The 24,906-nt window shown below is 40.7% G+C and overlaps 1 protein-coding gene across 2 annotated transcripts in view; it reads right to left on the bottom strand.

The window, feature by feature from the left end:
* NUP153 (nucleoporin 153) overlaps nt 1–22,848 on the bottom strand; it is a 74,570-nt gene extending 51,722 nt beyond the window's left edge. Inside the window, exons 1-2 of one of the 2 annotated variants that reach the window (XM_007461262.1) lie at nt 22,695–22,848; nt 3,544–3,769 (exon numbers count right to left, since the gene is read on the bottom strand). In XM_007461262.1, the coding sequence (XP_007461324.1) occupies nt 3,544–3,769; nt 22,695–22,805 (337 nt within the window). In that variant the 5' untranslated portion in view covers nt 22,806–22,848. The remainder of the gene's footprint in view (nt 1–3,543; nt 3,770–22,694) is intronic. The other variant, XM_007461261.1, reaches the window with a different exon arrangement.
* Between the last annotated feature and the right edge of the window lie 2,058 nt (nt 22,849–24,906).

The following is a 24,906-nucleotide window of genomic DNA, read 5'->3' as shown; positions in this document are numbered from 1 at the left end:
CACACAGTATCAATCAGCCAATGTAGTCTACAACTTCAATCTACTGCTGACTAGCATACTAGATATGCCATTGTGGGGCTCTCAGAGGCCTGAACTCTTACTGAATCAATAAAAATCTAACAGGTACATTATTTGAGGTCCTTCTCACTGATCCATTTCATTACCCTAGCAGAAGAAATCTAGACACCTAATGGCTCGCCATCAAGACAGTCAATACAAGGAGGTACATATAAGCAGACAGTTGCAGACAACAGATCTGAAAGGGGCCACAGATTCTATAACTGTCGTAGTGCATGGTGCTATCTGAAGAATGCCCTATACTCCAGCTCCAGTTACTATTAATACAAAAGTTACAGTGGTAAAATTACTATTTAGTAAACAACACTCAGGACTGTTATATCTAAATTATTTTAAGCTTTTGATAATTTTACACTACTTTAAAAGCAAGTATATCTAAGTTGTTTTTTGTTTTTGTTTTTTTTGTGGTACGTGGGCCTCTCACTGTTGTGGCCTCTCCCGTTGCTGAGCACAGGCTCTGGACAAGCAGGCTCAGCGGCCATGGCTCACGGGCCTAGCCGCTCCGCAGCATGTGGGATCTTCCCAGACCGGGGCACAAACCCGTGTCCCCTGCATCAGCAGGCGGACTCTGAACCACTGCGCCACCAGGAAAGCCCTCTAAGTTGTTTTGAGAATGCACTGTCAAATTTAAGAGTAATGTTTCACAGAGTAAACATAAACTGATTTGCTACATCTAGTAAGATCTATATTCACCATACTGGGGAGTTATCAACAGTACTGTAGTCACACATTATGTGACTGCAACTATTAAATAAATACTTTGAGAAAGGTAGAGGCAGATTGTGAGAAGAGAACTGCCTGGAACTTACAGATTTTAAGATAGGAGCAGGAGTCAGCTCTTAGACAAGACAGAGGGAAAATGCCATCAAGTCTTTGAAGTTAATATCAGAAAGCTGTTCACAATTTGCTTCTAAATAATCAGGGGAGTTAGACTGAGAAGGTAGGTGAATAGATGTGGGAATAAAAAAAACAAAGTCAGCCATAAGCTGGTTGTCTTTGAAGCTGGGTAACAGGTACATGGAGGTTCATTGTACTATCCTCCTTACTTTTGTAGTTTAAAAATTTCCACAATAATTTAAATTTAGAAGTTATTCACAAAGGTGTGTGTAATATACACATAACAGAAAAGCTACCTTACAAACCTAATAACATAATGAATAAAATCCAAGTTGGAATTAAACTTGGCAGACCACTGAATTAATTCCACAATTTCAATGAAAATACAAACAGAAAAGAACTTTACAGATGTAAAATGAGAAACGCCATTAATCTCACACCTGAATTAAATTCTTCAATTTAGTTAATCCCCACAAGCATACTCATTAGGATGCAAAAGAAGGTTTCAGTCACTGTAGATATATGCTGCTGCACACCAGAAGTCTCCAGTCAAAAGAAAGAAAGAAGCTGTGGTCCCATTTGATGTCCAGAAAAGAGAACAATATAGAAGCAGTCACCTTAGAGATCTACCAAATAAAACCTCAAGATGGTTGCTGGTAATATATTAGAAAGAAATCTTGAACAGTACAGATATTAAAACTCCCTAAGTTACTCTAATAAAAATAAGCAAGGATTTGAAGACTAAGCCAAACTGAATATCACTAAGAAAACTTAGATTTGCCATTTCTCCCAAATAAGAATCACTCTTTCAGCCCATTTCACCCTCACTAGTTTTCCCTTCTAAGCAAATCAGGCAGGAAAATAAGTTACTAAGTATACCAAAATTAATAGACACATATCCACATCAATTATTTAGGCAAGACAAGATTTCAGAGTTCAAAAACATTTTTATAATTATAAGTAAGTCAAAACACGTAGTGAAAGAAAAAATATATAAACTGAAAGAAACATATACTTGAGGGATAAAGTGGACTTCATCAAAATTTAAAATTTTGTGCTTCAAAGGACACCATCAAGAAGCCAGAATAGGAGAAAATACTTGCAAATCATATACAGGTAAGGGCTTATATCCAGAATATGTGAAGACCTCTTTCAATTCAACTATAAAAAGACAAATAACCCAGTTAAAAATGGAAAAGGGGGATCTGCATAGCCATTTCTCCAAAGATGTATAAATGGCCAATAAGCATGAAAAGATGCTCATTATTAGTCATCAGGGAGATGCAAATCAACACAATGAGATACCACTTCACGTCTACCAAAACAGGTATAATTTATGTTTTTTTAAAAAAGGAAAATTAGTATTTGTGAGGTTGTAAAGAAATCGCATTCTTCATACACCGCTGGTGGGAAGGTAAGATGGTGTAGCCACTTTAGAAAAACAGTTTTCCCTCAAAATGTAAAATTACCAGATGACCCAGCAATTCTCCTCCTAGGTATATACCCAAGAGAAAACATCCACACAATAACGTGCATAGTAATACTCAAACTGGCACTGTTCATAATACCCAAAAAGTAGAAACAACACAAATGTCCATCAACGGATGAATGGATAAATAAAATGTAGTTTCTCCATTCCATGAGCTATTACCTGGCAATAAAAAGGAAGTTCTGATACATGCTATGACATGAATGAACCTTGAAGACATTATGCTAAGTGAAAGAAGCCAGTTACAAAAGACCACATATTTTATGATTCCATTTATATGAAATGTCCAGTATACAGATTGGTGGTTGCCTAGCGCTGGAGGGGTAGGGATGGGGAGGGACTACTAATGGGTATAGGATTTTGTGGTGATGGGGAGGGAAGGATGGTGATTAAAATGTTCTAAAATTGACTGTGGTGACTGAACAACTCTGTATATACCAAAAACCACTGAACTATACAATTTAAATGGGTGAGTCCTATTGTTATGTGAAGTACATCTCACTAAAGCTGTAAAAAATATATAAAGTGAATTGACAGAGTAATATTCCCAAATATGTCACATTCATGGGTTACACTGAAGCTATTTAATACTTGTAAACCCCACCACAAAAACGCCATAAATGGATCCAAAAAAGCATTTAAAATGCAGGGTCACTCAGTGGTAAGATTAATGAAGTGGTCCAGCTGTGCTAGCTGCAGAGGACGGGAGACAACTGCAGTGACACCATACCCAAGTCCGTGTGCTGTGGGAAGCACTGCCACGCTGCTCCTTTAAGTGCCACGACCTACTCAAAGGGCTTCAACTTTACTTTTTTCAAAACCATTTCTGAGGGTACAGAGGAGAACAAAGATTATCTTGACCAAAGTCACATGACTAACAATTGGTGGTATGAAAATTGAAACCCAAAGTCAAACAGCAGAGCTTGCACTCTCAACTGATACAGTACTTCAGCCTCCCTTAATAAACAAAAAAGCTGATAAATAAAAAAGATTTCTAATTTGAAGGTGATCATCACCCTCCTCCAACATCGTTTCTGTACTACACAATTAGATTTACCATAGCCAGGTAACATAAATATATTTTAAATTAAGGCATGAAAACCTATCATTCACAACAAAATATCCACATTCTATTTTACCTTCTGTATTACTGACTGTTGGCTCAGGAGTGATTCTCCCATCATGAATGTTAGGGTTCTCCTCATCAGCATATATTATATGGTCATCTTCCCTATTTTCCGGCCACTGTGCCACCTCTCTTGTGTCTGTTGAGCAGCTACATACATCTTCACTCTTGTGGAAGTATCTTTGTAGCCATCCTGGCACAATATTCTTAACAGATTCTGTAACCCTGCTGAGAATGCCCTGTTGGGGGGAAAACATGTAAGGCAGTTTTAGAAATTTATCTTTTAAATAAGTACCTATTTACAGAAAGCCATACCAAGCAAAACACAACTGTTTCCAACAAAGTTTCCTAAAATTCAGTTACATGAGTTAATGTTGACGTAATGTATTTTACAAATTCTATACTTTATGAAATTCCTACTTTTTTCTTTCTTTCATATGCATATGTCCATGAGCCAATAATTGTCCCAAATGGCCATACTATTCTAATCTTTAAAAAACTCACAGGTCTTCAACTAAGCAATATAAATTTTAGATTTAGTAATAAGATATGCACTAAAATGTTATAATCCCAGACAAAAGGCATCCATCTTGATCCCAGCATATTAAAAGAATCAATAAATACCTTCAACAGCTTCCTCAAATATTTTATTGCACATTCTTTAAGAAGAAAAATTTAGACAAATAAAAATGAGAATTTTTTAAAAAGGCAATAAGACAACTAATCCAACATAATAAACTCAAGAAGTAATCTAAGATTTTTTTTTGATGGTAAAATTTTGTTATATCAAATGTTGCCTGAAAACCAAGAATTTTATTACAGTAACTTTTAAAGGGAGAAAAAGATGTGGTATAACAACTACCAGCAATATTAACATTCATCATAGAACACTCTTCTCAGCAGTTTAAACATATTATTCAATTTAATCCTCACAATAATTTTATGAAATTGGTTTTAACCGTGCCACTTTACAGATGAAGAGAGACAATGAAGTTAAGTAACTTGCCCAGGTACAAACACAACTGCTGTGGTATATCTAGGATAGAGTAAAAGCACCGACTTCGGGGTTGGCAGGCTGTACTATGATTTACTCTAGGTAAATAAGAATAACACTCTCTCCTACTACTACCTGATAAGAATTATAATGAAGATCAAATGAAGTAATGTGAAAGCACTTCACAATTTACTAAATATTAACAGAAACATACACTGATCATTTTATTACTAATGAGAAAAAAAAATTAGCAGAAACAAGCTGGGGTGAGGTAATCAGTTTTAGGCAACAATTCCCTTCACAGAATAGGATTTCAGAGAGAAAGTCACGGAAGGGAAAGAATGAATCAGCAGGTACAAAAAAAAACCAGTAGAGTTAAGGCAGAAAACATAAACCTTGAAAGCAAACCCAAGACAAAGAGGCCTTGAAAAATTCTGTCAATAGGAAAGATGGAAGACACCTCTGATATAAGCACTTGAATAGTATTTTCCTGATTATCTGAAAAGCTGTAGGTAACAACTGGGAAAAAAGTAATTACTTTTCCTCCAAACAGAAACTTTGAACAGATCTACATTGTGTAAGATCTCTAACAACACATGAAGCCAGCAGTCCTAGAATACTCACTACTGAAAAACACAAATTCACTGTCCCCCTTTTCTATGCCAATGTTACACAGTATTGGTTTCTTTGGAAAGAAAGATTCTATACCTACTCCAAGATTTAACATTTATAAAAACATTCATGTTTATTATTTTGCTAATTATTTATATTTAAATATTTATTTATCCCCTCCCCATATTCCAAGACTTGAAAGTGCTTTCAATACATAACACAGTTTAAATAAGAAAAAAAAGACACACGATACAAAGCGATGTTAAGGCACTATAGCAAAAATTTAGTGTAAAATAAATCTTTCGTAGACTTCCTCTAAGGTGTTTAGCTACTAAAAGTATCAGAGATTCCTGTGATCTCTAGTCACTGAAAGAGGCAAGTACAGAACAACTTAAAATTAGCACTGTACTTAACCAAAGGTCACTTATGTGGCAGCATTAGGTATTGTGCAGAATAATCAGTAAAAATTGAACAGCCAAAATGGATTAAAAAAAAAAAAGCTCCTTCGTTGAAACTCATGAATTTTGCTTGGAGACCTTCTCTTTTCTAAACTAAACTGTAACCAATTTATTTAGTCTCAGCCCAGAGCAGCTTAGTACAAAATTACAGTGAGAGGGCTTCCCTGGTGGCGCAGTGGGTAAGAATCCGCCTGCCAATGCAGGGGACACGGGTTCGAGCCCTGGTCCGGGAAGATCCCACATGCCACGGAGCAACTAGGCCCGTGAACCACAAGTACTGAGCCCATGGGCCACAACTACTGAAGCCCGTGCACCTGGAGCCTGTGCTCTGCAACAAGAGAAGCCACCACAATGAGAAGTCCCCACACCACAGCGAAGGGTAGCCCCCGCTTGCCTCAATTAGAGAAAGCCCGCATGCAGCAACGAAGACCCAATGCAGCCAAAAATAAATAAATAAATAAAATTTAAAAAAAATTACAGTGAGAGAGGAATTACTAATGGCACAATGAATGACAGCATGATGCACTTGACAACAAAATTAAATACAGATGCTAAAACTGACCTGGAACCATTATTAAAAAGAAATATCCCCTTACTTCAATATGCCTCTATAGGGTAAATGACCCTAAAGTCATCAAGAAAAGTTAAATTAAGCTCAGTATACCCTAGTACTAGTGGTTCCCAAGATTTGGTCCCTTCACCATTTATATCTGCATTACCTAAGGCCCAACCCCAGCCCTACTAAATTCAGGAGATAGGGCTCACCTGTTTTCACAAACCTTCCCAAATGAATCTGATGTATGCTATAGTTTGAGAACCACCAATCTAATTAAAGAGATTAGGAAATTAGATACATTTCAGGAAATCACAATACATTTCAGGGAAGAAATCCCTCTACAAGAGGTAAATAAAATTATGTATACTTAAATCTTAATATTCAGTTAGCTGGAAAACATACATGTGGAGCACTAGTCAGACAATAATTAAAATATAATATTAAAATGCTAATTTATGAATCAGAAAAACAAATCTTATAGTGGACCGTGCTGAATACAATGTGGACTAATAACTATTTCCCCAGTGTTTCCCAAACTGTAGCCATGATTTTTACCTGTACTGTTATTTAATGGTTTTCTTTCTAACTATTTATTTTATTTCTCTTAATAAACAGTTTTTCCTACACAGTAAAATCTACCAAATCACAAATTTGATGCTGTACTGGTCTTCACCTGCACTGCCCTGACACCATTCCTGACTGGCTGTCTCAACAAACTGGTTTCTGGATTGGCTCATGAGAGATTCTGGAGGATATTAGATATTAGAGGATGGGAGGAAAGAGAAGTCTTTCTTCCTGTGCTCCCTCTGCTCGAGCGCCCCTTCTCCAAAACTACAGCTCCAGCCAGGTAGCCCTTCCTCCACTCCATTTACACAGTTTCTTCCCTTTATCCATCCAGTCCTAGGGATGGTAGCAGCTTCCCACTGTTGCTAGTCTCTGGGTATCCTGCTATCCTGCATGTATTCCTTTAATCACCACCATATCTTTTTTTTTTTAATTAATTTTATTTATTTTTGGCTGCGTTGGGTCTTCGTTGCTGTGCGCGGGCTTCTCATTGCAGTGGCTTCTCTTGTTGCAGAGCACAGGCTCTAGGCGTGTGGGCTTCAGTAGTTGCAGCACATGTGCTCAGTAGTTGTAGCTCACGGGCTCTAGAGTACAGGCTCAGTAGTTGTGGCTCACAGGCTTAGTTGCTCCGCGGCATGTGGGATCTTCCCAGACCAGGGCTCGAACCCGTGTCCCCTGCCTTGGCAGGTGGATTCTTAACCACTGCACCACCAGGGAAGCCCCCACCACCATATCTTTGAGTAGACTCTTTCTTAAAGATATTTCAGCTGAGCCATCTGGAGAACTGTTTCCTGTTGGGTCCTTAGTGTACTTGTTAAATTTGTTTTCTAATTAACATGAAAAATAAAAAGTCCACGTATCAGATTCATCTTCTTTAGTAACAATGGAACACATATACCACACTTGGGGAAGCACTTACTATCCAAAAGGAGCCTTTTCTTCCATAAGAAAATAACCAACTACCAGATATTAGAAGTTTAAAAAGCTGTTAGGGAAAAGACATCTCCTGATTATGCACAGAACAGTGCAGGCTGAAGATGTGAGGGGCCCTGTCTGTCACATGGACTTGGAGAAGTACTTCCCTGGCGGGCAGTTTTTATGAGTTTCGAAGTACTTCGGCCCTAATGGAAAACTGAGAAAAAGTGAAGGAAGCTAGAAAAGGGGAAAAATAGTTTTCTTACGGAAGAAAAGGCTCCTTTTACAATCACCAAAGAAGGTCTACCTTTTCAAGAGTTACTGATATAATATGCTTCAGGTCTTTACAGGAATGGGGCAAATCAGCTTCCTATATGGACTTAAAGAAAGAATGTTTTGTGATATTAAAAATAAGCAAGCAGGGCTTCCCTGGTGGCACAGTGGTTGAGAGTCCGCCTGCCAATGCAGGGGACACGGGTTCGTGCCCCAGTCCGGGAAGATCCCACATGCCGCGGAGCGGCTGGGCCCGTGAGCCATGGCCGCTGAGCCTGCGCGTCCGGAGCCTGTGCTCCGCGACGGGAGAGGCCACAACAGTGAGAGGCCCGCATACCGCAAAATAAATACATAAATAAATAAGCAAGCAAACCAACCAACCAACCTTGAGGGGGAAAGAGGTACACTGAGTAAAGGTCTACTAAGCAGTGAATTCTCAAATCCTACTTTACCAGAATAGCTTTCTCTCCACTTCCACAGGCTTCAGTGGTAAGCATAACTGCCATCATTATAACTTGATGTTTAAGTTTTCCTACAGAAAATCTTCTCTGATCCTCCAAGTCTAGGACAGTCAGTCACTCACGTGCACCAACAGCACCCTGTACTTCCTACAGGCAATCTGTCATATGGGATGGTAATCACAGTCTATCACCTCCCCTGGAGGATCAGCTCTGTGAAGGTAGGCAACAGGTCTGTACAGTGCACAGATTAGCTGGTGCATGATTTTAATTTTCTACAGCTGCACTAGTCAACCAGCTTTTTATTCCCGCATACGAATATGCTGTGGCCAGTTTCAAAAAAGGACATCAATAATCCTAGAATTCAAAAAAAAAAAAATACATTTGCTTGGTGTAATAGCTTCAACTTAAACAAATATTATTTTTGTTGCCACACTAATAGTCCTTCCTCCAAAAAACTTGTGAAGTTAGCCAAGAGCATGGGAAAACTGAACCATCCTCTGGAACGATAAATAACACAAAGCCAACTAAATGAAGAGAGGCAGAAAAGTAGTCAAAGAAATAAAAATCAATGAAGACCTTATTAGAAAAAGCAACAAAACAAACGGGGCATTAAAATCTTTAAAATACTCCTCGTAGCCAAAGCAAAGTCTACACCAGATGATCCTAAGTAATGAAGTTAAATTCAAGGATTACAGGAGTGAATCTTTAAACCTGGACTGGTTAAAATGATTGGACTTTTTTTCTCCTCAAGCACTAAGGGTTCTTCATTTGGCAAACATGGCAAAAACAAAACGAAAACAAAAAACCTCACAACAACAACAAAAACACTATCAAAATGTCACTGAGATCTAGAATAAATACTCAATTTGGGGGCAAGAAGTAAATTCAATACTATACACATATCAAGCGCATCCAATTTGTAAGGTACTGTGAATATATTAGCTTTTCAAATTTCATTTAACCTGAGTTCAGGGGTTAATGAAAGAGGCTGAAGTGGGGCAAGGCTCTTCTACAATCCTAACTCAGAACTCACTTGTAATGGAAAAAAAATTCCTATATATCGTCTCACCAATTTGTAATATCATAATAACCAGAGACACCTCTCCTTATAAATACTATATAGCCTTCCTTCTTCTTATATACTGCTCTCTATTCCTATTAGTTTACTTGACTTTCGACTTCAGTTCTATTCAACCGTTTGTTTGTTTTTTTGCTGCACCGCGCTATGTCGCTTGCAGGATCTTAGTTCCCCGACCAGCGACTGAACCCAGGCCCCCAGCTGTGAAAGCACAGAGTCCTACCACTAGACCACCAGGGAATTCCCTCAACTCTCCTTTCTTCTCATTACCCTCTACTAAATAGTAGTATTCAGATTATAAAATCTTTCTCATGTAAACGTTACAGGATTGCTAACTATAAATATCAAACATAACGCATCTTCAGTTTTAAGGTTCTGAAGCCCTATTCTCCCAGAATACACTGCTGTTTTGATTTCTGTCTGTTCTTTCGGCTGCCTTTATTTTGTTGAAGCTTGTCACTGACCCTTAGTTTTCTTCCAGGGGTCTGTGAACTCTCTCCTTACCCACTCAACTCCTGTATCACTAGTCTCTCCACACTTCCTGGAAGTCTCGTTTCATATAGATTCCCTAATCAGTTTTCCCCCTGCTCCATCCAAGCCCAAGTGAAGAACAAGGGCTAAGAACCCAAGACTCCACATGAGACTTAAAGAATATCTAATTATAAATATAAAAAAATCTTAAACACTAAATAGTAAAAACCTAGATGCCATTCTAATCTTTTAGTTAGTTTCAGCTTTTTAATATATCCATTCTAACATTACTTATTTTAACAATGCATCTCTATTATAAAGTATTCAAATTCTAATGCAGTTATACTGAATCTAGTTTCAATAATCTGAATTTAACCTAAGCTATTGTCACATTTTACAACCTACAGATAGTCATTTAGCAGCCAAGTTTCTCCTAACCACCCATTTGAAATCTTTCTAGCCACATGAAATCCATTCCTTACTTTTCATTTCTCTTCTCAACATCAAGAGATTAACTCAAAAAACATGAGCATAGGGACTTGCCTGGTGGTACAGTGGTTAAGAATCCACCTGCCGATGTAGGGGACACGGGTTTGAGTCCTAGTCTGGAAAGATCCCACATGCTACAGAACAACTAAGCCCATGTGCCACAACTACTGAGCCTGTGCTCTAGAGCCCGCAAGGCACAACTACTGAGCCCACGCTCCGCAACAAAGAGAAGCCACTGCAATGAAGAGTAGCCCCCGCTCGCTGCAACAAAGACCCAACGCAGCCAAAATTAAAATTAATTAATTTAAAAAAACAAAACATGAGCATAACAGTTATTGTAGCTAAGAAAATTTTAAATTACAACTGGCCACAATTTTCAACGTCCTTTAAGACTAACACTAATTCAGGAAGGAGAAACATGACCTGGCTTATTAGTCTCTTATTTTTAGAGATCTACATTATAGAGGTGGTATTAATAGATAATTAACAGTAATCAAACAACAAGGACAAGAAAAGGAGTCCCTAAGAGACCTTTCAAACTAGCAATAGGAGACACAATAAAAGCCTAAAGCAATTCAATCCACTAAAAGTTATCTACAAGATATTGTCACTTTCCTTTCACAATCTGTTTGAAAACTGGGTGTAAAAGTTTATTCTTTAAGTCACAAGCAAACGGGCAGGGAAACTGAAATATCTTTAGACAGAAGAGGCATTCTACCATCCTTTTTCCAATAGTAAACACAGTAAATGGTATCTGGTGGCAAGACTTTCAACTGGGCTTAGCAACACAGAAGAATCCTTTAAAAATATATTAGAGAGGGCGGAGTTAAGATGGCAGGACGCAGAATTTGCGTCTCCTCACCACTAGGGCACCTACCAGGCACCGGTGGGGGACCACGGACACCTAAGGGGATGGGAGGGACCTCCAGCGACCGGGTAGGACGGGGGGCGTGGGGTGTGTGAAGGGGGAGCAGAAGTGGAGGCGGGACGGGACTGGCGCCCCTGAGGGGTGGCTGGGGGAGGGGAAGGGATCCCACGCCCGAAGGGGGAAATTGGGGAACCACTGGGAGGGCAGAGGATCAAAAGGGAGCGTGGCCAGGTTTCCCCTGCCCACTTGGGCCCCCGGGAGCCTGCTGAGATCCCGGGCCTGATGCTCTGCCCACCAAGGGCCCCTCCAGCTGCATGGGTCCTGAGGGAGTGGGAGGGAGGGAAGGGGGAGCAAAAGTAAAGGCCGGAACTCTGGAACCGGCACCCCTGAGGTGTGGCTACGGGAAGGGAGGGGTTCCTACAGCAGGACCCACCCTGGTTAGGGGTCCAGTGGGTACGGGGGAGACGGTGGGGGAGGGGCACAGAGGAACGGAAGGGAACAGGGCCCGTGCTCTCCCTGTCCACTTGGGCACCAGGACACCTGCTGGGCTCCCGGGCCTAATCCTCTGCCCTCGGAGCGTCCCTCCCGCCATGCAGAGCCCAAGCCCCACCCCTGCCCCCCTACCCAGGGCCCCACCTCTACCCTCAGAGATCCCCTCTGAGACCCCTTTCAATGCGCTGGGCCTAAACCCCTCCCACACACCCTCAACCAGGGCCCTAGGTACTCCACACTCTGGAGGCCCTCCTTTGGAGGTGCTGCCTCACCCCTTCCAAGCAGGTCCTAAGCAGAGGCCCCGCCCCACGCTTGAACAGTCACCCTGCCTAGGCCCTGCCCAACGCTAAACCCTGCTCCTGACTCAGTTCCACCCCCGCCTAAACTCCGCCAAGATTTGACTCCCATAGCCAAGGCTTTTTTATTTTCTTTTTTCCTCTTTTAGATTGGGGTTCTGTTTTACCTTGTTGATTCACTGCTCCGATTCATTTATATTTTTATTTTCCCTAATAAATCTTTTTTCTAATTTTATTTTATTCTTTACACCTTGTTATTGTTCTCTCCTTTTGGCTTGTTCCCCCCCGCTTTTTTCCTTTGTTCTGTTGTAGTTTTATTTTACCTTGTTGCAGTTGTTTCAACCACAGTTTTATTTTTCCTAATATATTTTTTATCTAATTTTATTTTCTTTTTTATTCTTTGATACTGTACTGCTCCTTTTTTTCTTCCCTTTTTTTTTTTTTTTTTTTTACTGTGCCACAAAGCTTGCAGGATCTTGGCTCCCAGGCCGGAGGTTAGGGCTGAGCTCCTGTGGTGGGAGCTCTGAGTCCAAACCACTGGACTAACAGAGAACCTCAGACACCAGGGAATATCAATCGGAGTGAGGCCTCCCAGAAGTCCTCATCTCAGCATCAAGAACTGGCTCTATCCAACTGCCTGCAAACTCAATCGCTAGATGTCTCAGGCCAAACAACCAGTAGGACAGGAATACAGCACCACCCAAAAAAAAAAAAAAGAAGAAACGACTAAAAAATATATTACAGACTAAGGAGCAAGGTAAAAACCTACAAGACCAAATAAATGAACACAAAATAGGCAACCTACCCCCCCCCCAAATTCAGAGTAATGACAGTAAAGATGATCCAAAATCTTGGAAACAGAATGGAGAAAATACAAGACACACTTAACAAGGGTCTAGAAGAACTAAAGAGCAAACAGTGATGAACACCACAATAAATGAAATTAAAAATTCTCTAGAAGGAACCAATATCAGAATAACTGAGGCACAAGAACGGATAAGTGACCTGGAAGATAAAAGAGCAGAAATAACTACCACAGTGTAGAATTAAAAAAAAAAAAAAAGAATGAAAAGAATTGAGGACAGTCTCAGAGACCTCTGGGACAACACTAAACGAACCAACATTCAAATTATAGGGGTCCCAGAAGAAGAAAAGAAAGGGTCTGAGAAAATATTTGAAGAGATTATAATTGAAAACTTCCCTAACATGGGAAAGGAAATAGTCAATCAAGTCCAGGAAGCAGAGTCCCATACAGGATAAATCCAAGAAGAAACAGGCCAAGACACATATTAATCAAACTATCAAAAATTAAATACAAAGAAAAAATATTAAGAGCAGCAAGGGAAAAGCAACAAATAACATACAAGGGAATCCCAATAACGTTAACAGCTGATCTTTCAGCAGAAACTCTGCAAGCCAGAAGGGAGTGGCAGGACATATTTAAAGTGATGAAAGGGAAGAACCTACATCCAAGATTACTCTACCCAGCAAGGATCTCATTCAGATTTGATGGAGAAATTAAAACCTTTACAGATAAGCAAAAGTTAAGAGAATTCACCACCACCAAACCAGCTCTACAACAAATGCTAAAGGAACTTCTGTAGGCAGGAATCACAAGAGAAGAAAAAGACTTAAAAAACAAACCCAAAACATTAAGAAAAAGGTAATAGGAACATACATATCGATAACTACCTTAAATGTAAATGGATTAAATGCTCCAACCAAAAGACACAGACTGGCTGAATGGATACAAAAACAAGACCCATACATATGCTGTCTACAAGAGACCCACTTCAGACCTAGGGACACATACAGACTGAAAGTGAGGGGATGGAAAAAGATAATCCATGCAAATGGAAATCAGAAGAAAGCTGTAATAGCAATTCTCATATCAGACAAAACAGATTTTAAAATAAAGACCATTACAAGACACAAAGAAGGATACAACATAATGATCAAGGGATCAATCCAAGAAGAAGGTATAACAATTGTAAATATTTATGCACCCAACATAGGAGCACCTCAATATATAAGGCAAATGCTAACAGCCATAAAAGGGGAAATAGAAAGTAACACAATAACAGTAGGGGACATTAACACCCCACTTTCACCAATGGATAGATCAACCAAAATGAAAATAAGAAAACACAGGCTTTAAATGATACATTAACCAAGATGGACTTAATTGATATTTATAGGACATTCCATCTAAAAATAACAGAATACACTTTCTTCTCAAGTGCTCATGGAACATTCTCCAGGATAGATCATATCTTGGATCACAAAGCAAGCCTTGGTAAATTTAAGAAAACTGAAATCATATCAAGTTTCTCTTCTGACCACAATGCTATGAGACTAGTTATCAATAAAAGGAAAAAAACTGTAAAAAACACAAACACATGGAGGCTAAACAATACGTTATTAAACAACCAAGAGATCACTGAAGAGATCAAAGAGGAAATCAAAAAATACCTAGAAACAAATGACAAGGAAAACACGACGACCCAAAATCTATGGGATGCAACAAAAACAGTTCTAAGAGGGAAGTTTATAGCAATACAATCCTACCTCAAGAAACAAGAAAAATCTCAAATAAAGAACCTAAACTTACACCTAAAGCAATTAGAGAAAGAAGAACAAAAACACCCCAAAGTTAGCAAAAGGAAAGAAATCACAGAGATCAGATCAGAAATAAATGAAAAAGAAATGAAGGAAACAATAGCAGAGATGAATAAAACTAAAAGCTGGTTCTTTGAGAAGATAAAATTGATAAACCATTAGCCAGACCCATCAAGAAAAAAAAGGGAGAAGACTCAAATGAATACAATTAGAAATGAAAAAGGAGAAGTAACAACTGACAGGGCAGAAATACAAAGGATCATGAGAGATTACTACAAGCAACTATATGCCAATAAAATGGACAACCTGGAATTCCTAGAAAAGCACAACCTTCCGAAACTGAACCAGGAAGAAATAGAAAATATAAACAGACCAATCACAAGCACTGAAATTGGAACTGCGATTAAAAATCTTCCAACAGGGCTTCCCTGGTGGTGCAGCGGTTGATAGTCCACCTGCTGATGCAGGGGACACAGGTTCATGCCCTGGTCCGGGAGGATCCCACATGCCACGGAGCGGCTGGGCCAGTGAGCCATGGCTGCTGAGCCTGCGCGTCCAGAGCCTGTGCTCCGCAGCGGGAGAGGCCCGCGTACCGCAAAAAAAAAAAAAAAATCTTCCAACAAACAACAGCCCAGGACCAGATGGCTTCACAGGCCAATTCTATCAAACATTTAGAGAAAAGCTAACACCTATCCTTCTCAAACTCTTCCATAATATAGCAGAGGGAGGAACACTCCCAAACTCATTCCATGAGGCCACCATTACTCTGATACCAAAACCAGACAAATGTTACAAAGAAAGAAAACTACAGGCCAGTATCTCTGATGAACATAGATGCAAATATCATCAACAAAATACTAGTAAACAGAATACAGCAGCACATTAAAAGGATCATACACCATGATCAAGTGGGGTTTATCCCAGGAATGCAAGGATTCTTCAGTATACGCAAATCAATCAATGTGATACAGCATATTAACAAACTGAAGGATAAAAACCATACGATCATCTCAATAGATGCAGAAAAAGCTTTTGACAAAATTCAACACCTATTTATGATAAAAACTCTCCAGAAAGTAGGCATAGAGGGAACCGACATCAACATAATAAAGGCCATATACGACAAACCCACAGCCAACATTGTTCTCAAGGGTGAAACACTGAAATCATTTCCGCTAAGATCAGGAACAAGACAAGGTTGCCCACTCTCACCACTATTATTCAACATAGTTTTGGAAGTTTTAGCCACAGCAATCAGAGACGAAAAAGAAATAAAAGAAATCCAAATCAGAAAAGAAGTAAAACTGTCACTGTTTGCAGATAACATGACACTATACATAGAGAATCCTAAAGATGCTACCAGAAAACTACTAGAGCTAATCAATGAATACAGTAGAATAGCAGGATACAAAATTAAAGCACAGGGGCTTCCCTGGTGGCAGAGTGGTTAAGAACCTGCCTGCCAATGCAGGGGACACGGGTTCAAGCCCTGGTCTGGGAAGATCCCACATGCTGCAGACCAACTAAGCCTCTGCGTCACAACTACTGAGCCTGTGCTCTAGAGCCCATGCTCTGCAACAAGAGAAGCCACCGCAATGAGAAGCCCGCGCACCACAATGAAGAGTAGCCTCCATTCACTGCAACTAGAGAAAAGCCCACGTGCAGCAACGAAGACCTAACACAGCCAAAAATATAAATTAATTAAAAAAAATTAATGCACAGAACCTCTTGCATTCCTATACACTAATGTTGAAAAATCTGAAAAGGAAATTAAGGAAACACTCCAATTTACCACTGCAACAAAAAGAATAAAATACCTAGGAATAAACCTACCTAAGGAGATAAAAGACCTGTATGCAGAAAACTATAAGACACTGATGAAAAAAACTGAAGATGATACAAACAGATGGAGAGATATATACCATATTCTTGGATTGAAAGAATCAACATTGTGAAAATGACTCTACTACCCAAAGCACTCTACACATTCAATGCAATCCCTATCAAATTACCACTGCTATTTTTCACAGAACTAGAACAAAAAATTTCAGAATTTGTATGGAAACACAAAAGACCCCAAAGAGCCAAAGCAATCTTAAGAAAAACGGAGCTGGAGGAATCAGGCTCCCGGACTTCAGACTATACTACAAAGCTACAGTAATCAAGACAATATGGTACTGGCACAAAAACAGAAATATAGATCGATGGAACAGGATAGAAAGCCCAGAGGTAAACCCACGCACATATGGTCACCTTATCTTTGATAAAGGAGACAAGAGTACACAATGGAGAAAAGACAGCCTCTTCAGTAAGTGGTGCTGGGGAAACTGGACAGCTACATGTAAAAGAATGAAATTAGAACATTTCCTAACACCATACACAAAAATAAGCTGAAAATGGATCAAAGACCTAAATGTAAGGCCAGACACTATAAAACTGTTAAAGGAAAACATAGGCAGAACACTCTATGACATAAATCACAACAAGACCCTTTTTGACCCACCTCCTAGAGAAATGGAAATAAAAACAAAAATCAACAAATGGGACCTAATGAAACTTAAAAACTTTTGCACAGCAAAGGAAACCATAAACAAGATGAAGACAGCCCTCAGAATGGGAGAAAATATTTGCAAATGAAGCAACTGACAAAGGACTAATCTCCAAAATATACAAGCAGTTCATGCAGCTCAGAATCAAAAAAACAACAACCCAGTCAAAAATGGGCAGAAGACCTAAATAGACATTTTTCCAAATAAGATATAGATTGTCAACAAACACATGAAAAGATGCTCAACATCACTAATCATTAGAGAAATGCAAATCAAAACTACAATGAGGTAGCACCTCACACCAGTCAGAATGGCCATCATCAAAAAATCTAGAAACAATAAATGCTAGAGAGGGTGTGGAGAAAAGGGAACCCTCTTGCACTGTTGGTGGGAATGTAAATTGATACAGCCACTATGGAGAACAGTATGGAGGTTCCTTAAAAAACTAAAAGTAGAGCTACCATATGACACTGCAATCCCACTACTGGGCACATACCCTGAGAAAACCATAATTCAAAAACAGTTATGTACCACAATGTTCACTGCAACACTATTTACAATAGCCAGGACATGGAAGCAACCTAATTGTCTATCGACAGATGAATGTATAAAGAAGATGAGGCACATATATACAGTGGAATATTACTAAGCCATAAAAAGAAATGAAATTGAGTTATTTGTAGTGAGGTGGATGGACCTAGAGTCTGTCTTACAGAGTGAAGTAAGTCAGAAAGAGAAAAACCAATACCGTATTCTAACATATATACAAGGAATCTAAAAAAAAAAAGGTTCTGATGAACCTAGGGGCAGGACAGGAATAAAGACGCAGACGTAGAGAATGGACTTGAGGACATGTGGAGGGGGCAGGGGAAGCTGCAACCAAGTGAGAGAGTGGCATGGACATATATACACTACCAAATGTAAAACAGACAGCTAGTGGGAAGCAGCCACATAGCACAGGGAAATCAGTTCGGTGCTTTGTGACCACCTAGAGGGGTGGGATAGGGAGGGTGGGAGGGAGGCGCAAGAGGGAGGGGATATGGGGATATATGTATACATATAGCTGATTCACCCTGTTATACAGCAGAAACTAACACAACATTGTAAAGCAATTATAGTCCAGTAAAAATCTTTAAAAACACCAAAAACAGATATCTAAAAGAGAAATATATGTGTGTGTGTGTGTGTGTGTGTGTGTGTGTATATATATATATATATACATATATATATATATATAAAACAACCATGACCATTAGCCAAGTAGCTACAAATAAAACATTTTTGAAAATACAAGGTCATCACATCTTTCCAATAATATTCTGTGCCTAATGAAATGGTTTTAATTAGTGACATCAGACCATTCTACTTCAAGTAATAGGTAATTGCCTCATCAAAGGACTTTCCAGGAAATGGAGACAACACCTGGGCTTTTTTGTCATTATCTGAAAAACTGGTGAGTAAATTGATAAACTATAACACACAAGGGCCTCTCATCACAAACAAAAAAACCTACTATGCATTAAATAATTTAACACTTGGATTTATTTTCCTATACACTTAAATGACTGGCATTTCTATGAGGAACATGTTAAAAATAATGTATTTTTACGTAGTTTTAGGTAGTTTAAAGGTTTGGCCTCATCACTCAGAAAACAAGTTTTTAAATCTAGTACAAACCTATAAAAGATTGAACTTTGGTACATAAAAGAAAAATACCTCTACTAAGAGGCAGCAAAATTCAGAGACAATAAAACATTTAAATCAAAAGATTCTACTTAATCACAACAATTTCAAATGAGTCCTTACTCCATATGCCAGGCTCTGTTCTAAGAGCTTTCCTTATATTATCTCATTTAACCCCTCACAACAATTTCCACTTTACAGATGAGTAAATTAAGCAGAGAGAACTTGTCCAAGTTCTGGCAGAACAGGGATTCAAATCCAGAGGCTCTGACTGTATTACAGCACATTTTTTTCCTATCAACTGTTTCCATTTCTATTTTTACTACAGTATTAATTAAACTTCTAGGATAAAGCAAATAAAGATAAAATAAAAGTCAAAACTACTCAGCGACTTCTGGAATGAGTTAAGTATTCAGCCATTAAATATCCCTCCTTTTCAAAACTGAGAACACTCTTTTGCCATCAGAATCCAAGCAGGACATAGTTATTTGGGACAAAGTATCATACAGAAGCTACCAAAACAACAAAAAACTACACTATCATATAAACCAAGATTAGGCAAACCACGGTCTGTGGGCCAAATTCAGCCCTCAGACTGTTTTCATACAGGCGGCAAGCTAAGAATGATTTTTGCATTTTTTAAAGGGTTATAAAAACAAAACAAAGAACCTGCAGCAACAAAACCTAAAATATTTACTGTATGGTCCTTTACAGAAAACGTTCGCAGACTCCTGATTTAAGCTACTGAATAAAGGGGTTTCCTCCCCCCCCTTTTTTAAAAATAGCTAAATGCAGAAACTGACTTGTAAGACAAACTGCATCTAGGAAGATAAAATGAGGGGATTCCCTTAGCTCCAAACCAGAAGACAAAACCTCTGAAGCACACCCCCCAAAAAAGGGCAAAAATAAGTAGTTCCCTTCTCACCAGGAGGTGGCAGTAGATTCTTCCAGAGGCAAGGTTCTGGTTTGCCCATGGGCTCAAGTTTTTTGTGGTGGCTATTAAGAAAAGCAGCTTGACCTCTCCAGAGCTGACTTTCTGGGCCTGACAATCTGCACAAAAAGGAAAGGGGAAAGGAGACTGAACAGGTGACAAGAACTAAGCACATTCTCTTTACTGACCTGTTCACTCCCACTAGAAGAATGATACCATTTCCTAAATGCATCTGGGCTAAGAGTTAGGGGGTAGGAAAGAAGGCAAGTGAAGATGATCAACTTAATCATTTGGTGCTGTTCTTCATTTTTGCTTCTACAATTCTTAAGTTACTACCCTTCAGTTAGTTGAATAAGACAATGGATTTTTGTCTCCACAACTTGAAGCAAGATGCCATTTTAAAGATCAAAAGTTAATAGAAAAAAAATGTGAACTTTAAATATACCTCAGCAGAGCTAAAGCAGAATAGGTCAAAACAGGAAATTACAAGTCAGTTCAACACATGCGAAAGTCACAGGTACTGCGTGACTGCACAAGCCAGTTGGCCTGACAAGCAGTGGCAAACATCCATTAACTAACAGTGCCAGATCACTCATTCTTCTTTCAAGCCTCTACTACACAACCCAAAAACTTAATTTTGCCCAGAAACCACTGGACATTTAATCAAAATACATTAGTACAAAACATGCCATGTCATGAAGCTCCTTGCTATTCATGATGACTCAGCAGTTGCTGCAAAACAGAGAGGTGACCGCCTAGGATAGTTGACAGCAACCACATAGTCTACAAGTTCACAAAAGTTCCAGTAAGGATTAAAGAAAGTCCTTATTTTAAGATTGTTTTTAAAAACTCCTTAAAGTATTCTTTTGTATATTCCTGGATACTTTTCTTTGGTAGTATCTGCCAATATTAATACCTTCAGTGTTGATTAAGAAACCCCCAAACACCTCTGATCCAATTCAAAAGCTAAAAATGTACTTTCTTTTTCAATTAAATGGGTGGGGCAAAAAGCTGAAAGTACTTTAAATAGGTGGAAATGATAAACTATCAGGTTTTAAAACAAAACTACACAGTCTGAAATCATACCAGCTCTAAGACAACTTGGATCATAGGTGTTAGTTGTTAAGGCATCATCTCCCCCAAATCAGATTTTTATCTAAGTACATTTAAAAATAAGGTGTGATTTTTGGCTTTTGCCACTCAGAATATATGAGCTCCTTTCTAAACTCTGCCCAGACCATCCAATGATGTGTATCTACAAATTTATTTTATGTAGTAACTTTCTTTTGAGGAGAACTAGAAAGCACTCAAAGACATTTATTCTTCAGGAAAAACAGAAAGCATGTGTGTTTAACTTCCACTCAACCAAAAGATTAGGTTAAATGGCCAGGCTTGTGACCTGAATTCTAATCTTAAATCTGCCTGCAAGTACCCCTGCTCCTCACAAAGGAATCTGAAAACCAAGCTCTTTTTGGTATATATCTGGGGGAAAACCGGTGGGAGGTAAAAGTAAGGCCAAGACCTGTAACTGTAAGTAGAGAGCTACCTAATATTATAAACCACAATTTTTACTATTAATAAATTTCTCTGAAATCTTTAAAAATTCTGTTTTTAATGATACAATTTAACACCAGCACCAAACATGTTAAAGTGTTCAACATTCATCATCATCCAGAATAAGGCAACCTAGGAAGTCTACCCTTAACAGTAAGCAGCGACAAGTTATCAGACCCTTTTGCTATACCTTTGTGTTTTTTATAAGTTTAAGACCCACACTTACTCTACCTTAGTATCCCTGAAAAGTGTTATAAGTGACGTTTATTAGAATATTCTTAACATATTCCTACTCAATCCCCATAACAAGTAAAATTTTAAAAACTGAGTTGTCTCAGAATCAAATGTCTCAGTTACAATTAGGATAAACTCCTTTTCATAATTTCAAACACCCACGAGTGCACAGGGTGCTTAGCTTATAAGACCACCAACATTCCTGGAGTGTCAAAAGTACCTAAACTTCTAGAATACGCCCCGTAACATTAAAATAGTTTGTGCGTGAGATCAGAACTGGAGTCCTGGTCAGCTGTGCAGAATGGCCAATTCCAGCTTCCAAAATAAAAGGCAGGGGGGTGGGGTGGCGGGGGAGGGGAATTGGACAAAAGTGGGGAGGAAAGAGTCTCGCGACGGAAAAGAGACGTAAGTGTGGAGAGGGACTTTCAAAACGCCCCAGTGCAACTATAAGCCGGTTAAGAAACAAACAAACAAACAAACAAACAAAACAAAATCGAAGCCAGTGCTCTCAGATCGGGGAGGGACACCGGGAGATGGAGAATTAATTAATCGCGTTGTAAGTTATTCCACTTTCCGCGCTAACAGCGCCCCCGACAACCCCCGGGTGCCCCGGAGGCAGATTCCTCCGGGCAGCCCCCTCCCCACACACGCTAAGACGCGGGAGACTAACGAACAGCAGGCGTAGGGGCCTCCAGCCACATCTTTTTCCTTCTCCCTCGAGAGAACGTGAGTAATACCCTCAAACCCCCAATCCCCGCCAAAAAACTGAAGAATTCTAGGCCCAGCGTGGCCTAGGATTTCTGTTCCCGCCCTGCGCTGGTCGGGGGAAAGCCCCAGGCGGAGAGGGCTGGGGAGAGGCGGCCGAACCACACGTGTGCGCCGCAGGATTGGCCCGTCTCAGCCCACTTCCCGTCGCCGCCCCAGCGGCCAGAGCTCCCGCCGCCTCGCTCGGGCCTCCGCTCAGGCCCTCCCGTCCGCTCCACGTGGGGCGCCGGGGCCCCTCGCCGCCCGTCCACTCCCGCCCAGTTCCCGACCCGCTAGGCCCCCACGGCGCCGGGGTCCCATACCTGGTGCTGTTGTCGCCCCTGCTGGTAAGGTTTAATTGGCCCCTGGTGGCAACGCCGAGTCCGGATCTTGCCGCCACCGCCCCCTCCTATGCCTCCAGCTCCCGAGGCCATGGCGTGAGCCTCCGCGGCTTCCCTCTCCGGGGCGGGAGAGGCAGAGACGGCCTTAGAGCCCCCCCCGCCCGGCCCCAGCCCAAAAGTACGCACGCGCTGCCCACACAGCGGGGCACAGGCACACCAGGAATCGCGGGGCTGCGAGCAGGAGCGGAGAGAGAACGCGCGCTGGCGGCAGGGAAGGGGGTGGCGGCGACAGAGGCCGAGGAGCTGGCTCCAGTCCGGCAGCCTCTCGCGGACCCCCGCCTCTGTGTATGTCACCCGTCTCTGTGGAGATTCCCCCGCAGAGGGCAGTGCGGGCGGCTCCGGGCGCTGCTTAGGCCTAACTCAACCGCCGGCTGCTGGAGGTTCTTCTTCCGTCGCCCTAGCCGTAGCTGCCGCAGTTGAAGCCGCCGGCGCCGCCCGCCTACCCCTCCCCTTTGCGCACAGCGCCCGCCCAGCCGTCGTCGTCTTCCCTGCAGTCGCCGCTGTTGCGTCTATTGCCGCTGCTAAGGCCGCCGCTGCAGTCGTGAGCCAGAAGGTCGTCACTCGTTAGCGCCCGACGAGTTTGCATAATCACGCTGCGACCGGGTGATAGGCAAGGAGGAAGGAAGGGCGGGTCGAGCCCGCGCTCTCGGCTGCGCGAGCCGCTGGGAAACGTAGTTCAGCAGAAGAAGGCGAATTCTCAGGACGCGGAAGATGGGCGGTTCGCCGCAGAGGCACAAAGCCAGGGGTTCCGTTCGCTTTATTGCTCTTCGCTGCAAACGTAGACTTCGAAAGAGGCGTTTAGCACAAAAAGAGTAACCTCCTTCCCAGTCTCCTTCTCCCCGTGGTTGGTAAAGCGGGCAGAAAGTGAGCAGATCGTAAAATCACAGACAGAAGCTAACAATACCTTATAAAAAGAAAAAAACTGGTTGGAAAGACAATGTCCATGATCTTTAAGCCTAAAGCAGAAATAGAAAATACATAGTTTCGTTAATGTTCCATTAACATATAAGGGCTTTGTTGTCAAAACACACAAGTGCTGGAATTCTCACTCCACCACTCTCTAGTTTGACCTTGGATAAGTCAAAACCTTCCTCCCCCTTATAAAACGGGAACTTTAAAATCCACCTCATAGAGCTGTTGTGATCATCCAAATGGAGCACTTAGTATATTTCCTGCTATACAGGAAATGCAATAAATGATTACCTACAGCAGTCAGCTCACATTAGAGGTGAGTGGTATATTACCAGTAATAAAAATATACATATATTTGCCCCAAATAGAAGGCATTATATTTAGGAAAGTGAATAAGCGAGCTAGACTCAGAGACTGCATCCACAAAGTAGAGAGATTGTAAGAGCTGACTGTTAGAAAGAGCTTGGTGATCACGTGGTCCAGCCCTCATTCAACGTACAAGACAGGGGTCCAGAGAATTCAGGTGGCATACTGGAGGACACTAAGCTGCGCAGTCAAAGCCAGGACTATAACCCAGCTTTTCTATAAGAGTTCAAACAAGTAACCAAATGATTAGGGAGAAAATCTACTGTGAAGAAACATAGGCTTGATGTTCCATTTGAGACAATTGGTTTTAAAGCTTATAAATAACTTCGGAGTCAAACAGACTTAATTTAAAATCTATCACTTACTAGCTGTGTAGCCTTGGGGAAGTTACTGATCCTCTTTCTAAGCTTCAGTTTCCTCATCTGCAAATAGAATGAATATTAAGCTCAACAGGTTGGTGGTTCTGATGAAAGGATTTATGTATCTCTGTATAGTTCATAATAAATGCTTAGATACAAAGCATCTAATATCATCCAGTTATCAGATACAAATAACTAACTTCAAGACTTTTATACCATCTCTACCACCAAACTTCACTCCAATATTCCAATCACTATATAAATCATATAAGTCAAAAGGTGAAGCCAGGGCTTCCGGGGTGGCGCAGTGGTTGAGAGTCCGCCTGCCGATGCAGGGGACACGGGTTCGTGCCACGGTCCGGGAAGATCCCACATGCCACGGAGCTGCTGGGCCCGTGAGCCATGTCCGCTGAGCCTGCGCATCCGGAGCCTGTGCTCCGCAACGGGAGAGGCCGCAACAGTGAGAGGCCCGCGTACCGAAAAAAAAAAAAAAAAAA

This window comes from Lipotes vexillifer, unplaced genomic scaffold, assembly GCF_000442215.2.
Source record: "Lipotes vexillifer unplaced genomic scaffold, Lipotes_vexillifer_v1.1 scaffold863, whole genome shotgun sequence".
Taxonomy (NCBI): domain Eukaryota; kingdom Metazoa; phylum Chordata; class Mammalia; order Artiodactyla; family Lipotidae; genus Lipotes; species Lipotes vexillifer.
The sequence above is the reverse complement of the archived record's forward strand: the minus strand, read 5'-3'. Positions and strand labels throughout refer to the sequence as shown.